This window comes from Podarcis tiliguerta, assembly GCF_965153285.1.
Source record: "Podarcis tiliguerta genome assembly, chromosome: 1".
Classification (NCBI taxonomy): domain Eukaryota; kingdom Metazoa; phylum Chordata; class Lepidosauria; order Squamata; family Lacertidae; genus Podarcis; species Podarcis tiliguerta.
In genome coordinates this window covers 17,326,677-17,343,526 of record NC_139534.1, presented here as the reverse complement: position 1 = coordinate 17,343,526, position 16,850 = coordinate 17,326,677, and the positions used below count along the sequence as shown (strand labels likewise).

The 16,850-nt window shown below is 43.9% G+C and overlaps 2 protein-coding genes across 7 annotated transcripts in view; both read left to right on the top strand.

Annotated features, from left to right (window-relative positions):
• The window catches only part of HECW2 (HECT, C2 and WW domain containing E3 ubiquitin protein ligase 2), a 199,516-nt gene extending 183,329 nt beyond the window's left edge, over positions 1–16,187 (top strand). For 4 of the 6 annotated variants that reach the window (XM_083405479.1, XM_083405480.1, XM_083405481.1 and 1 more), the window contains 6 exons: positions 229–358; positions 2,002–2,148; positions 4,311–4,425; positions 6,775–6,860; positions 9,932–10,044; positions 14,370–16,187. In XM_083405479.1, the coding sequence (XP_083261605.1) occupies positions 229–358; positions 2,002–2,148; positions 4,311–4,425; positions 6,775–6,860; positions 9,932–10,044; positions 14,370–14,481 (703 nt within the window). In that variant the 3' untranslated portion in view covers positions 14,482–16,187. Of the gene's footprint in view, positions 1–228; positions 359–2,001; positions 2,149–2,206; positions 2,447–4,310; positions 4,426–6,774; positions 6,861–9,931; positions 10,045–14,369 lie in introns of those variants that run through there. The other 2 variants (XM_083405483.1, XM_083405484.1) reach the window with 2 other exon arrangements.
• STK17B (serine/threonine kinase 17b) overlaps positions 1–16,850 on the top strand; it is a 115,500-nt gene that overhangs the window by 39,194 nt on the left and 59,456 nt on the right. The window lies entirely within an intron of this gene.

Below are 16,850 nucleotides of genomic sequence, written 5' to 3'. Positions count from 1 at the left end.
AATGTGTACTTTGGGGAAATATATACATCAGTAATTAAATAACTGCTTTTACTATTAAGATAAATTAGTACTTCTAGATTCCTTTGAGCTTAAGTGGTTGTTCTTCGGATGTCTCTCTTTGCCCTTTCTAGTATTGTAAGAATTTTCTGTCTTAATTTCTCTTCACATGCTGCCTTTTCCGCCACTGCTATCATTTCCACTCCTCTAATTTATTCTTGTTTATGTTAGACTGTGTGACCTGAGTGACTTGGAATACCTTGATGAGGAGTTCCACCAGAGTTTGCAGTGGATGAAAGACAACGATATACATGATATCCTAGATCTCACATTCACTGTAAATGAAGAAGTCTTTGGACAGGTGTGCGCAATTTTTTTCCCTCTGAAAACTACATAGAAAAACTTATTTTTAGTTTCATTTCTATATTCTCTTCCTATATATCTCCTTTGTTGATATGTAATGTCATTGGTGTGTTGTTTCTGCAGGTTTCCTTCCCTCTCGAATACAAAGCTTTTAATGTTAATGTTCAAAACTCTGTATTACCAGCACAGCTTTAAAAGGCTGACTCTGATACTATATAGTGTTGTGAGCTTCTTGAGATGTGATTCCTTTGTGAAAATGAGCAATTCCTCTTTTATGAAAGTTATCTGGACTCTAAAATCTCTGCACAGATGCATCTGAGGCCGGAATTGGCCAGATTCATTTGTCCAAAATCAGATTTACAGTGGTACCTTGGTTCTCGAACTTAATCTGTTCCATTCGACTCCCGAAACCATTCAAAAACCAAGGCATGGCTTCCAATTGGCTGCAGGAGCTTCCTGCACTCGATCGGAAGCCGTTTCGGACATTTGGCTTCAGAAAAACCTTCACAAACTGGAACACTTACCTCTGGATTTGAGGTGTTCGAGCCAAGCCATTCTAGTACCAAGGTACCACTGTATTTAGATTGATTGTTGCTCCTTGTCCAAATGAGTAGCTGTCATTCTAGCATTTCAAGGTAGCAAGTGCAATAGAGAACCACTTGACTCCATTGAGAGTTGTAAGAGTTGAGTGCCCAGCTTTGCACTTCAGTCCATTGGGTGTCTCGGGAGAAACTGAGAGTGCCAGGCTTTCTCTTCACCACTCTGGCAGAGCCGCTCCATTGTGAAGGAATCCCCTAACTTAGCAGACAGTGGGATTCTTGAAGCCGGGTAAGGAGCTTGCAACTTGAGGCCTGATGCATATGTTACCGCTGCAGTGCTGCTGCCAAAAATAGACATGCATGGTCTGGGCTCCACATCACAGTATCTACCCGCAAAATGGATTGTGTGGCAGCTTCCTATGTCATTGCCAGTGGTGCTAATGCAGACTCAGCACTCCCGTGGGAGGTGATTTGAGTTGACCTGCCTAATGGATGCTCAAAGAAGTTGCCACAGTGTTGTTGAGCTCTGACCACATGGAGGCATTTCTTTGGCACCTCTTCAGCCTGCAGTAGTATTGCTATGAATCAATTTCTCTTCAGTATACATAGATGGGCAGGGTATAAATACATTATTATTATTATTATTATTATCAGTATTATTATTATTACTGCTACTACTACTACTATTCTTATTATTATTATTATTATTGAATACTTTTGCAACTGTGCTATTAACTTGCCAGGATGGGAAGGAGTGATTTGAAATTCTTCTTTGCATGCGTTGCATGTGACTTCTTGTTGCAGTGTGTGTGTCAATATTAGAAAGCTTCATTTCAATAATCTCTCTCTTTAGAATGTGAAGGCTTGTTTGTATATATCTCTTTGGGGTGGTTTTTTTTTGGGGGGGGGGATTTCCTGCTTTGTACTTGATACCACTAGCCCAAGAGGGAGTTTTCAGCTTCTTCTTTTTTAAGCTGCCTGGGTTTCACCACTTCAAATAAGAATCTGCCATTGGGGGAATAAGTTCGGCTTTATAATATAAGAAGCTCAGCTTGCAACAGATCCTTCTTCCTAACATTTTGGTGGTGGTTTGCCTTTTAAGATTACTGAACGAGAACTGAAGCCTGGAGGTGCCAACATCCCAGTCACAGAGAAGAACAAGAAGGAATATATAGAGAGGATGGTGAAATGGAGAATTGAGAGAGGTGTTGTGCAGCAAACAGAGAGTCTAGTGCGTGGCTTTTACGAGGTAAAAAAGCCCCCCAAAACATTCTGATTATGTTTTCAATGTTTTACAATCCCCCCAGCATTGCACCATTCAGCAGGGTTATTCGCGAGCCATGATTAATGCATCTCCCACAACTGACTAAATTGTCCTGAAAAGCATTGCATTGTCATTGGTACTACTGCATGTGCAGAATTCATCATTAAAGCCGCGGAGTCAGGTAATAAAGGCTACCTTTTGTAAGGAGCTGGGAAATGTAATGATCACTATTCGTGCTGCTAGCGGTCAGCAACTAATGCATGAGTTGAGGAGCCAATCATTTAGTCTGGACATAGCATTTCAATGTATGTTTAGAATATTGTACTGGGGTTATTACGTAGACTTTTGAGCTGCTCTGAGGCCAGCTTGGTCCAGGATCCTTAAGAGTTTGTGCTTGGGAATAGGTCATTGGTCACCAACTCCCTCTTGTAGTTGGTGACCAATGACCTATTCCCAAGCACGAACTCATAAGGATTCTGGATATTACCATGACAAGGACCTTCATCTATCTCTAGCAGTCAGTGGCAATTTGTGCTAGCAGTAACCCTTTCAGAGACCAAGGACCATCTTGCTGACTCCTTCCTGATCCCCGCCCATCCCCCACTATCCACATAATCTGTGCTAACACATAAAAAAACACCCTATTGTTGTAGGATGCAGAAACTCTCAATTTATTAGTGGTTCCTGGGAATCTAATAGCAGTGGAGTAAACCCTGTTGGGATACGCGGGTGGCACTGTGGGTTAAATCACAGAGCCTAGGACTTGCCGATCAGAAGGTCGGCGGTTCGAATCCCCGCAACGGGGTGAGCACCCGTTGCTCAGTCCCTGCTCCTGCCAACCTAGCAGTTCGAAAGCACCTCAAAGTGCAAGTAGATAAATAGGTACCGCTCTGGTCGGAAGGTAAACGGCATTTCTGTGCACTGCTCTGGTTCGGCAGAAGCAGCTTAGTCATGCTGGCTACATGACCCGGAAGCTGTACACTGGGTCCCTCGGCCAATAAAGTGAGATGAGCGCCGCAACCCCAGAGTCGGTCACGACTGGACCTAATGGGCAGGGGTCCCTTTACCTTTACCTTTTAAACCCTGTTGGGGCACCTTAATACTTGATGCTGAGGTTGCACTACTGATCTCCTTTATCCTGAAGTTATTTTATTATTCCTTGCTTTATAATTTTGCTTTGCAAATACTGACGGATAAGGGAAACCCCAAGTATTTTTCTTTAAAAACTTAACTGCTTCATCCAGATGTTCCGCACAAAAAGATAGCATTATGAGCTTTGGAGAGTGGAAATAGCATATGCTTTTAAATGTGCTGTACCCCTGAGCGTTGTATATGAAAGGTGCCAGTTCAGCCGCTGGCATCTCCAGATAGGGCTCAGGATGATTCCTGTCTGAAACCTTGGGAAACTGTTGCCAGTCAGAGTAGGCAGTACAGCCATACCTTGGTTCTCAAATTGCTTAGTTGCCAAACAAATCAGCTCCCGAACGCCGCAAACCCTGAAGTAAGCGATCTGGTTTGCAAACATTTTTCGGAAGCCGAACATCCAAGGGGCTTCCGCTTGAGTGCAGGAAACTCCTGCAGCCAATCAGAAGCCGCACCTTGGTTTCAAACGGTTCCTCCTGGAAAAGATTAAGTTCGAGAACCAAGGTACCACTGTAAGTAAAGGTAAAGGGACCCCTGACCGTTAGGTCCAGTCGCAGATGACTCTGGGGTTGCGGCACTCATCTCACTTTATTGGCCAAGGGAGCCGGCGTACAGCTTCCGGGTCATGTGGCCAGCATGACTAAGCCGCTTCTGGCGAACCAGACCAGTGCACAGAAACACCGTTTACCTTCCCGCCGGAGCGGTACCTGTTTATCTACTTGCACTTTGATGTGCTTTCGAACTGCTAGGTTGGCAGGAGCTGGGACCAAGCAACGGGAGCTCACCCTGTTGCAGGGATTCGAACCGCCGACCTACTGATTGGCAAGTCCTAGGCTCTGTGGTTTAACCCACAGCACCACCCGCGTCCCTTAAGGTACCACTGTACTGGTGAACAAATGCCTTGATTTGTTAAGGCAACTTACTATGTTCCTGTACAGTAATGGGCAGAAAATAAAACAAAACAACATTACGTATCATTTGGCTATGTTTATTTTCTTTCCTAGGTTGTTGATGCGAGGCTGGTGTCTGTATTTGATGCAAGAGAATTGGAGCTGGTTATTGCTGGCACGGCAGAAATCGACTTAAGTGACTGGAGAAATAACACCGAATACAGAGGAGGTGACACCTACTAAAATATACATATGTACATAGTTAGATTACAGTTAGTCTGGCTGGGTGGTCACAGTCTGTATAAACCCGGAGAGGTAAAGCTGCTGTTGGTTCTTTTTTTTTCAAGAGTCCAGTAAACTATTCTAATTTAATTTCAGGCCTTCATCTGTTGCAGTGTAATTTTAGAAAGCTGGTGCTCACACTTTAAGCCGTACTTCAGAGAGCTTGGATTTCCCCCCACTTAGCTTTAGGAATGGGGTGGGCATTTCATCTGATAAAAGAGGTAAAAATTCAAAACAGCGCAGCTGGTGAGACCAACTAGGTTAATCTGGAGATATAAAGGTATGCTCAGCGTTAATTTCTTACAGATGGTAAAGATGGCAAGAGTTGGAAGAGGTTAGGGCTCTCCAGTGAAAGATGAGAAGCCTCCATCTTCAGATTTTATTTTATTTTCTGTGGCAGATATCTTTTGAGTTTTGACATTTGGAGTTCATTCCTGGCACTTTTGAAAATGATTTAAAGTATCTTGGGGGGGGGGGGAGACCATTGGGATCAGCTCCTTGATAGAAATCGTCTGAGATGTCAGCATGCCCAGCTGAACACTCGCACATTGGTTTAGAACTCAAATGAAAATAAAGCTATTAAAAATGTTGATGCATTCATATGTACAGCTAGGATTTAAAGTGCTGCTATAGCTAAGCCATACGCTGGCTTCCGTACTTAGGATTGCTCCATTATATATCAGATACATTTAAAACGTTTTCCGATTTCTTGTAATATGTCCACCATTAATGCCTCTTCTAAACCCTTGAACCATTTCCTGTAAAAATGGGTTGTCAGATATATCTGTCCATTCAAAAAATGGATCTGGTATGACTTTGCTTTGGTACATAATCCCAGAAAGCTTTCACCTTCATTTGTGTTGCCCCATGCTGTTTACAGCATTTTCATTTCCTTCTCTTCTGCTTCTCAGCAACATTATTCTTCCTTTTTGCCCCTGTTTTCCCCATCTTCATTTATTTATTGTTTCTCGTGCTCTTCCCATCATCCAACATTTCACACACAACTAGAATCCAGAATATGAGCAAAACATATGTATGCCAATATGTCTTCGCCGTTAGAGCAGACCCACTCCCTTGAAATTTCAAAGACGAAAACTGACATGTGTTTCATTCCTCCACCTTTATTCCTTTGTTATGCCTCCTATTCAGGTTTCTTACCTGTAATGTCTCACAACCTGACTTTCATCTTCTGCACACCTGGTGTATCTACCATGTTTGTGTTTGTTACACCAGCATCTCCTTTCAGTCTTCTCAAATCTATTTATTTCCAAGGCCAGGAACTGGTAACCTGTGGCTCTCTAGATGTTGCTAGATTACAGCTCCCATCATCCCTGACCATTTTCCATAGTTGCTAGGGTTGATGGGGGTGGGACTCCATCAACAAGTGGAAGGCAGACTCTAGGATTACAGATACATCCACTAAAGTTCTAAGTTTCATGTTTTCAGATACAGTAAAAAGGTAAAGGGGACCCCTGACCATTAGGTCCAGTCGTGACCGACTCTGGGGTTGCGGCGCTCATCTCGCTTTATTGGCCGAGGAGGCCGGCATACAGCTTCCAGGTCATGTGGTCAGCATGACTAAGCTGCTTCTGGGGAACCAGAGCAGTGCATGGAAATGCCGTTTACCTTCCCGCCGGAGTGGTACCTATTTATCTACTTGCACTTTGGTGTGCTTTCGAACTGCTAGGTTGGCAGGAGCTGGGACCGAGCAATGGGAGCTCACCCCGTCGCAGGGATTCGAACCACCAACCTTCTGATTGGCAAGTCCTAGGCTCTGTGGTTTAACCCACAGCGCCAGTACTCAAGTTTAAAATGTGTGTGCCTATAGCAGGTGTAAAAGCTGATGCTTGTCCCCTGAAAAATATTCGGAAGCAGGAGCCCAGTCCTTTCCCATTTGGTGTTGCCAAGTATATTCAGAATTTCCAGACTTGGTAACATTGTCAGTGCATTTTTATTTGGATAACTAGACTAGAGTCCGCAGTAAGAAGACATAATCAGTTTTGAGACAAATGCGATAACTGTGCCCAAACCAAGTGAATACTACTATGTCATTATCTGGTGCTTTGTGTAGGTTTTTCCTCAATTGATTAAAAACCTTAATAATCCATGAAAATATTGATTTTTCCCATGGCAGGGAGGTTGGAATTAGGTTAGCAGTAGGCATCTTTTCTCTGTAGGCTGATTTCGGAGGCCTAAACTTGGAACCCTGTTAATGTTCGATATGTCACGTGTGTTTTTTTTTTTCTTCTCCTGTAAAATGACCCCAAATGCTTTGCTCTTCATTCTCATCAAACAGGATATCATGACAATCATATCGTAATTCGGTGGTTCTGGGCTGCTGTAGAAAGATTCAACAATGAACAGCGACTCAGGCTATTACAGGTAAGAGATCAATTGTTATGTCAAACTGTTCAATCTAGGTTGACGCAACTGTAACAAAAAAACCCAAAACTCTTTTATGGCTTAATAGCTCACTCACCTCCCTCTAGATCCCCCCCCCCCCCGGTTAATAAATGAAATTATAGTTCTAGGGTGTTTTGTCTTCCGGTTTAGAATTTTGATAATCAGGTTCAAGCAGAAGGAGCAAATTAGTGATGTATTCACAGTGGAATTTCCTGCACTTAACAGCTGTTAGGAGTGTAGTGATATCTGTGGCTTGGATAGAAGCTTTGGTCAATCTAACTCCCTCAAATGCTGCTCACTGGAGTTGCTGCTAGTAGAAAACATCTGGGTGTTCTGCTTAGCTGTGGGTTTTTGGAAAGTGATTAAGGAATTGCTAAATGTAAACAGAGAAATGTCTGCGAGGAGAACTTCAAGCAGACTTCCCCAAGCCAGAAAAGGGAAGTAATGAGGAAACTCACCGGAGCTCCTGGAATAAAGCAACATAAGGGAAAAATAAGGCTTCTTCAACTACTGCTATGGCTGTTTAACATATGTTTTATACCAACAGTGAACTAGGCTTCTCAGTCTCCTTTGAGACTGAGCCAGTGTGGTGTAGTGGTTAAAAATTAGCTCTTCTTTCCACCTCTCCTCCAACCCTCTCACCCACCCATTCAATTCATTCTCTATTTAAAACCATTTCTTATGAGGCAATAATCAATATTTATATTTATGGACATATTTTAAAGCCGATTTTACGCCTCCTCCAATTGCCTGCGCCCCTCGCGGGGGTCCACCTCGCCACCCCTAGCTACAGCCCTGGTAACTGCGTATATTTTGTTTGTGTGTGTGTGTGCTTATGCCAGTGTGATGTAGTGGTTAAGAGCAGCAGACTCGTAATCTGGTGAACCGGGTTCGCTTCCCCGCTCCTCCACATGCAGCTGCTGGGTGACCTTGGGCCAGTCACACTTATTTGAAGTCTCTCAGCCTCACTCACCTCACAGAGTGTTTGTTGTGGGGGAGGAAGGGAAAGGAGAATGTTAGCCGCTTTGAGACTCCTTCGGGTAGTGATAAAGCGGGATATCAAATCCAAACTCTTCTCTTCTTCTTCTTCCATATCTTCCATATCTCCTGTTTCTCTTCAACTGTTGGTAGGCCACACCCACTCCAGAGCCAACTTCCTCAGCCAGGAACCACCTCACTTTCTCCTCAAGCACCTCTGGGGCCTTTTACTTAACAGTGGCCTTGAGCACCAACTTTACCCACCACCTCAATGATGGAGAGTCCCCAGAAACGCCCCGGGGGCGCATGAAATTAGTCTCGGCAGTTCCCCTCCTTTTCATTAGGCCTTAAGGAACTGGAGTCATAGCATTAGTGGAATTCATTGTTGGCAGCAGATGGACATTAAACTGTCGTAGTAATTGTTGTATTTTTTTTCCTCCCTTATGTGTTGTTTGTGCTTAAATTTGCAAGTTACCTTAGTGACATGGCGAGCTGCCTCTCTATAGTCACTTCCCATGTTACCCTGGTAATGTAGAAGGTCACCAGCCATGTGGGTTGCCAGAATCATGCCAAACCTCCATTGTAACTACTGACGACATGGGAAATAGTCACATGATCAGCCGCATGGTCTGTGTTTTACATGGTGCAACATGGAAGCCAGTTGTGGCAAAGCAGTTTTGTATGGGCAGCCTTGCTGTAGAGGTAACACTGGAACTTACGTGGGACGGCCGCTATGCTATCGTGTGATAAAATTGATAGCCTAAAATTTCATTGGAACCGTAATTTCATGCAGAAGATCAAAGCTGAGCCCAATAATACTCTAAACAAGCTGTCTCTGCATCTGCACAATAAACAAATAAGAAAACACAAGCAAGTAAATTAATGCTGAGTTCGGTTCATGGGGTTTGGACTGTTTGCTCAATGAAATAGAATCAGGCAATCAAAATTTCCCTTCCTGATCCATTGCCAAGATGATAATGTATGCACCCTACAAAAGCAGTACCATACCTTGTGTCAGGGAACTGCCATCGGAGCGGGAGGCGGAGAGGAGGCTCCAGGACGATGGTGGAGAGGGTCCCAGTAGGGGGAGAGGTAGCCCATCCTCTGGAGAAGGAAATCAGCGTAACACCAGTGGAGAAGGGGGGGCAGATGGGGGAATCGGAGAGGTGGCTCCAGGACTCTTCGCAGGAGACCAGCGGAGAGGGCACGAGTACTCCGTTGCCCACACCCACCTTGCGCAGAAAACTTCCGCGCATGCAAAGGGGGAGGAGACTGGGCGTCAAACAGCTTCTATGCTGGAAGAGGTTTAAGAAACGCCCACTGACAGATTCTGCCAACGACTGAGGCAGCCACCGAACTTGAGGCTGTCCAGACAGAAAGGGTTCAACCATGCAACCTAGCTATGAGTAACGGCAACTTACGCACGAGCAACCCCTAGAACCATTACACCTTGGCTAGGCAGACTCGTGGAAACAGCTGTTTACCTTCATCAAAGGGCCTGGATATGCCTACAGGAGATTTCCCTCCTCTTTGCGATAACGGTTGCTGTTCAAACATCTTTTGCATTTTCCTTGTGGCATGGAGGAAACTACTCGAGAAACCCAAGTCAAAAGCCCCCTGGAACTAATTACAGGTTCATCTGAAGCCCTGAGTGCTTCTTGTATAGTCAAAACACGCCCTGTGCTGATTCCTCCTCCCTTCTAACAAATGCCGTCTCCAAGAAGTGAGCAGCTGAATGCTATGCATGTTTATAGAATGTAAGTCCTACTGAGTTTGTCATCTTACTGGCTCTTGTCCTATCTTTGAATATGTATCAGTAGTAATTGCAAATGTGAAGCGGGATTTGCTTTTTTTCTTCACATAGCACTGTGAGTTGCAACTCACAGAAAAAAAACAAATTCCGCTTCACATTTGCAATTACCTATTGATACATATTCAAAGATAGGACAAGTCAGTAAGGTGTGTGTGTGTGTGGCCTTTATAACACAAGAGGCAGCCCCAACCGTACACTAGATCAAACTTTTTCTTATTTCCCACAATAATCATTTATGGTGTATTGCTTTGGATTTCAGTTTGTTACAGGCACATCTAGTATACCTTACGAAGGGTTTGCTTCTCTGAGGGGGAGCAATGGACCAAGAAGATTCTGTGTAGAAAAATGGGGGAAGATCACTGCTCTGCCCAGGTAAAGTAACACTTGAGTTTCCTGAAACATAAATCCACTTGGTATTTAATAATTCAGGTTTCTATGGGGAAACCATGCTGTCTTAACTGATCAGCCGAGTTATTTCTGTCATCAACTTTTAGAATTATGGGAACACCTCTTTAGAAGCCAATGGACAGATTGAATCTCAAGAAAAGCTCTGCGCCTCAGTTCTGCTTAGAGCTAAACTGAAACTAGTTTTTGTTCTTTTATTCTCAGAATGTGGCCCCATCTTCAGCAATTTTCCGAAATCAGTGCAAGCACCTCTGCTTTGCTTTGATGCAATTCTTCTCTGCTCCCTCCTCCTTTTCTCTCTTTTGTTCTTTTACTTATTCGCCCACATTCCAATTTACTCTTAATAGCTGTGGCAACCTGCAGTAGCCAAGGTTCTACACCTGTCATGATGATGTCACATAAGCTTGTAAACAAAACTATGTGGGTCATCACAGCCACTATGGATAAAATAGAGTACAAGCCAACGAGACAGAGGAGAGATTGGCTGCATAATAACAGTATTGAGTGATATTTGTCAGTCCAATGCTCTCTCTGATTATTTTATTTTTATAGTAAAGCACTCTAGCTGAAACTCTTGAATGTTTATTTGTTTTTTTAAAAAAAATCAAAAGGATATTTGGTGATTATTTAAGAGTTAAAGCATCTACTATCAAGGGTATGTTATCAGAAGCAATAAAAAAACACACACCAAAGATTTTTGGCAGTATATTAATTACACTGTTTGATACTCTGCCCAACCAAGACTAAAACTTTGTATGATTTTGTAATTCTGAAAGAGATTCTAAATGTTGATGTATCCAAGCACCTCTTTCCGTCAAATTCACCCATTATGGGCAAAACCAAAAGGGTGAAAGTGCTGCTTTTATAGAGCAAATATAAAGATTTCAGGATATTTGGATGAGAACGATCTGTTGTGGTTTTTCTGGCTTCTTGTATACACTGGTGGATGTAGAGAGGCCACATTCTTATAGTCTTTTATTTTAGTAAGTGGTGCATAATGTTTGCTAAATAATAAATAAATAAATGCTGCTTTCCTGCAACGTCAAGTCAAAAGACACAAACAGGCTGGCGCTGCCAGGCGATCCTATCCTTGCCTAATGGAGCTTTCTATTCTGTACAGTGAAATAATGTGTGGGAAGAGGTAGCAAGCTCACCTCTGGTAACCCAGCAATGCCATGAATATCCTCGATAGTACTAGCAGCAGGCAACCTTAAGCAAACCATTATCTCTCAGCCCGGGCTCTCCACTGGTGGGAGTAGAAAGAGCAGGTACCTATCTACGTCACAGTTTCAGTGAGAACGGCTGCGGTGAAAGAACTTGACCTTCGCGCAGTGTACGCTACAAAACAAATAATTTTAGCAACCCCCGGGGGAAGCTTTCCTGGAGACAAATCGGGTCTTTTTAATGCCCAGCGCTCCTGCTTTGCTGACACTGGGGCCACAACCTCAGCGTGATTCAGAGGTATTTGTAAGCGTGCGAGAGTTTGTTTAAACAAAGCGTGAGATAATAACCCACCCCCATCCCCACCCCGCTGCAAAACTTTCAAGGAACGGCGCCTTGATCCCCCTCTAAACCAAATGACCGTCTCAACCTCAGTTCTGAGCTGAATGAAAAGTGATTTGTTTTTATAAGTTCCCTGGCTCCTTCAGCCCTGGGCTGTACCTGCTTCAAAGGCTTTCCATTGCAAACACAGCGGAGTGCTGGCTTAGGCTGCCTAATATTAAGAGACAGGAAGCACCATTGGGTGTCAACTGGCTCTTCGCTATTACTGTTTAAAATATGGCCTTTTGCGCTCTCGCGGGCCCAGCTCTCTCAGGCAGCAAATATTTTCTTAAGATCTGACCTGCTGAAGCATATCAGGATTATACTCATCCTGGTAGGTTTCTGGGGTGAAGTAGGGTCACACAATGACGTGGTGAGGGCAGCCATTGCTGTTCACATGTCTGTACTGTTCACATCTAACACACCTGCTTTTTTAAAATAGCTGTATTGGTGAGATGAACTGAGCCCTTTCCTTTCCTTGCACTGCATTTTTTCGTACTCCGTTGCCCCCCACTTCCAATATGATGATGACGATGATGATGATGATGATGATGATGATAATAATAATAATAATAATAATAATAATAATAATAATTTATTATTTATACCCCGCCCATCTGACTGGGTTTCCCCAGCCACTCTGGGCGGCTTCCAACAAAACACTAAAATACAATAACCTATTAAACATTAAAAGCTTCCCTTCCCCAGCTGCCTTCAGGTGTCTTCTAAAAGTTTGGTAGTTATTTTTCTCTTTGACATCTGGTGGGAGGGCGTTCCACAGGGCGGGCGCCACTACCGAGAAGGCCCTCTGCCTGGTTCCCTGTAACTTGGCTTCTCGCAATGAGGGAACCACCAGAAGGCCCTCAGCACTGGACCTCAGTGTCCGGGCTGAACAATGGGGGTGGAGGCGCTCCTTCAGGTATACAGGACCGAGGCCGTTTAGGGCTTTAAAGGTGGGCACCAACACTTTGAATTGTGCTCGGAAACGTATTAGAGCACTGCATTGATAAGAGTGCAGAGGATAGGGCCAGCATAGCCATGAGGCGAAGTGAGGCCACCGGAAGGCCTTGAGGCAGTGCTCCCGTGGCTGCCCCGCGCCTCTGCTGCTGGTAAAGAAGTGTTACTGGCACAGATTTGTGGCAAGGTTTCGCCGAAATTGTAGGAGGCCTCACCCCCCAAAATCAGCACTGATGCTGGCATCACGTCTCTGCCCCGTGGTGGAGGCGGCGGAGTGGGGCGGCATTCCCATTCCACCTCAAGCGGGGAAATGGTATGTGTCGCCCCGGATAAGGAGGATAGAGGGGGTGTGCCCGTACGTGTAATTCGGTTCTCTCCATGCCACTTTTGTTAGGCTCTCCCACTGCTCTTGAAGGTGAGGATGGAGCAGACACCAGACCAGGAACTATGGCTGGACCACATCGTGTGTAGTTGGCTTCTTATATATCGTGACCAGTGCCTTGTGTGATTCCTTTGAACTTCTTTGCTGCTGGGTTTTATTGCCCATTGGAATGCTTCAGTGATGTAGGAACTCTGCTGAATGGGAAAATATATTAGTAGTAGTAAAGGTAAAGGTAAAGGTACCCCTGCCCGTACGGGCCAGTCTTGACAGACTCTAGGGTTGTGCGCCCATCTCACTCAAAGAGGCCAAGGGCCAGCGCTGTCCGAAGACACTTCCGGGTCACGTGGCCAGCGTGACATCGCTGCTCTGGCGAGCCAGAGCCGCACACGGAAACGCCGTTTACCTTCCCGCTAGTAAGCGGTCCCTATTTATCTACTTGCACCCGGGAGTGCTTTCGAACTGCTAGGTTGGCAGGCGCTGGGACTGAACAACGGGAGCGCACCCCGCCGCAGGGATTCGAACCGCCGACCTTTCGATCGGCAAGCCCTAGGCACTGAGGCTTTAACCCACAGCGCCACCCGCGTCCCTGGTAGTAGTAGTAGTAGTAATAATAATAATAATAATAATTAAAAAAAAATATTTATTCCCCGCCTTTCCCGGTTCAGAAAACCGGGCTCAGGGCGGCTAACAACAAATTTAAAACACTTAATTGATGCAACAAAAAACAGCATAAAATACAGTATAAAACATGAATAACAATAAATTCAGAATTCAAAAATCAATTTAGGGGGAAAATCCAACCAATAAGCATTAGATGATCACCAGGGCTAGCTGGCTAAATTAGTCCTATTTGGACCAGCGAGGAGACCAGGGGAGAATTAGCTGTGGGATCCCAAAGCGGGTAATCTTCATAAAAAGGGAAGGGGGAGGGAAGGAAGGAAGGGGAATAAAAGATCAGGCTAAGTTCAAATTGAAAGCCAGGCGGAATAGCTCTTCTCTTACAGGCCCTGTAAGTTAAATCCTGCAGGACCCTGGTGCTATGGGACGGAGCAGTCCACCAGGTCAGAGCCATCACTGAGAAGGCCCTGGCCCTGGATGCTTCATGGATACACGAAAGATTCTTTAGCTATGGAAGAGTGGAGAGCATATGTTGGGCTCCATCTGCTGTAAGCTCTGCTAACTGGGGCTGATAGAAGCTAGAGTCCAACCACATCTGGAGGTTGGGTAATTCTTGAGTAATTTGGGGCTCCTGCGCCCCACATCCCTGCTGTGTTTGTGTGAACAATTCACACAACCAAGTACTAAATCAGGGTATGACGGGGAAAGCTCTTATTACCAGTTTTCCTGCTGATTTTTTGGTGTAAATTTCTGAATTCCACTCACTCTCCCCCTGCCTCTTGTTCTTCCCCAGAGCTCATACGTGCTTCAATCGTCTTGATCTCCCGCCGTACCCATCGTTTTCCATGCTGTATGAGAAGCTGTTGACAGCCGTTGAAGAGACAAGCACATTTGGACTCGAGTAAAACACAAACCGTAGTGCCCAGCATCTTGGACCTTCCGTGGACCGTTCCTCAAAGAATACACATGAATGCCTGCATTGCATTTCCTGGAGGAAAACATTTTTTTACAATCCAGTTTGTGTGATGGAATTTCGTGAGTGAGCAAGGCTAGATTGGGGAGCTCTTACAAGCTCTGAAACATTCACACAAGTACATAACAAGGGATGTATTCTGTAGGTGGACACATACAGTTCTCCAATTGACCTCTTTCTTTTTTTCTTTTGACCACCAAACTTTAATATTTGGTATAATTTAAGAATAAAGAGACAGGACAAGAAGTGTTGAGCAGCATCAGGGCTACCGCATAAATCTTCCCTATCTCAAAAATGGATTTCACCCAAGTATTTGAACAGAGTTCAAGACGACATACGAAGTTTGGGGTTTTTTTAAGCCCACTGCTAAATAGTAGGAAGTCAAATGAAAAATGCTGGTGTGCGTGGTTTTTATTATGATAGAAGTTAATTCCCAATGGTACACTACTTTATGTCATATACAATACAGTACTAAAATATGCTATACCTGCTTTACCTAAGACTTTGAGTGCCTGCATGGTGCGCACCGTAAAGATCAAATTTTCTGGGGCTTAATATGAAGGAAGTTGGCAGCAAGAATGACTTGCAGTTAGGTAGGTTGTACAAATGTATATGCAAATAGTGTCTTTAGCAAAAGATGAGCTACTATAAGAGAAAAATGATTGATTTAATGCTTTATACTGCATGAAAAGTGTTCCTTTTTTAAAAACAACAACAATTAGACTTTACCACAGCATATCAGGAAAAAAAACAACCTCTTACACAGTAACTTTTGTTTATTTTTGTAAAATCATGATATTGATTTCCTTAAATTGTAAATAAGAAAATAGAGGACAAACTACCTTTTTTTGAGTTCTTTTCACTTTTCCATGCTTAAATAGATATCGTTCTTGTGTTTGATTCTATAAGCACTCTCAAGGGATACATACATATATAAATATAAATACAAATATATATATATATGCCTTTTATTTTTATAAGGGTAAGATATTCCCGAAACTATTTTTTTGCACTGAATGTACCAAAGTCAAAGGGACATTGTGAACTGACTGGCAGAAAACTGCATCACTCGTACAAACCTGTAAGAAGTAGCTGCTTTAAGAAACAGAGCTTTCTTCACAGTGCCATGTCTGTAGATAATATCAGGACTGTGCACATTAAGTAATAATTTTGTAAGGCTCACTACATGTATAATGTGTAATATGCATTTATTTCAAATGTATTTTTATTTGTTTTGGTTTTCCTTTTTCATCCGTTAACTAACTTTATGGAATAGTGTTGAATACAGATATTTCGTATTTTCCCTGCAAACATTTTTCTTTTGTACAGCACTCTTACAAGCACTACAGAGGATCTGGAAAAGAAAAGAAAAAAACACACAAGATGGTCAGCACTTAAAAAGGACGAACCTTCGCTTAGGAACCTTCACTCACGTTTAGCAGCGAACCATCTCCAAGATGTAAACCGTTTCTAGTGTCTTTCTAAGCCTGCATTTTCACTGAGTAGTTCTCTTAAACAATGTTTATTAAAATGAAGTACTTTTTTCTATGATATATCTGAAAGCATGAATCCACCATGTCAAACAAGCATTTAATTTCAGAAACATTAAAAGGTTTGAGCCTATTCCTCGCAAGAATCTCCCATGCTGAAGGCCATTTTCATGTGTTGCAGTGGGGAGCATGGTATCCACAGTTTTCCTTTTGTTCCCATGATCATTAAGAAGCAATGCATTCCGCTGAAACAAAAGTTTCTAGGACCGACCAGCCTAGATGGTACCGATGGCTTTGCAAGTCATCACTGCGAGGGAGACAGATCTGAACCTAGGAGTAACCGCAGAACTTTCTCCCTCTTCACATTGCTGTTGATGGGTGTTCCACGTGTGCTCTTCATAGTTGTCTCTGCTGTGAGATCAATCTCCTGCTCACCTGAAGCCCAGCGTAAAGGTAAAGGGACCCCTGACCATTAGGTCCAGTCATGACCGACTCTGGGGTTGCGGCACTCATCTCGCTTTACTGGCCCAGGGAGCCGGCGTACAGCTTCCGGGTCATGAGGCCAGCATGACTAGGCCGCTTCTGGCAAACCAGAGCAGCCAAAGAAACACTGTTTACCTTCCCACTGGAGCAGTACCTATTTATCTACTCTCACTGGCATGCTTTCAAACTGCTAGGTTGGCAGGAGCTGGGACCGAGCAACGGGAGCTCACCCCGTCACGGGGATTCAAACCGCCAACCTTCTGATCAGCAAGTCCTGGGCTCTGTGGTTTAAACCACAGTGCCACCCACGTCCCGTCGAAGCCCAGCA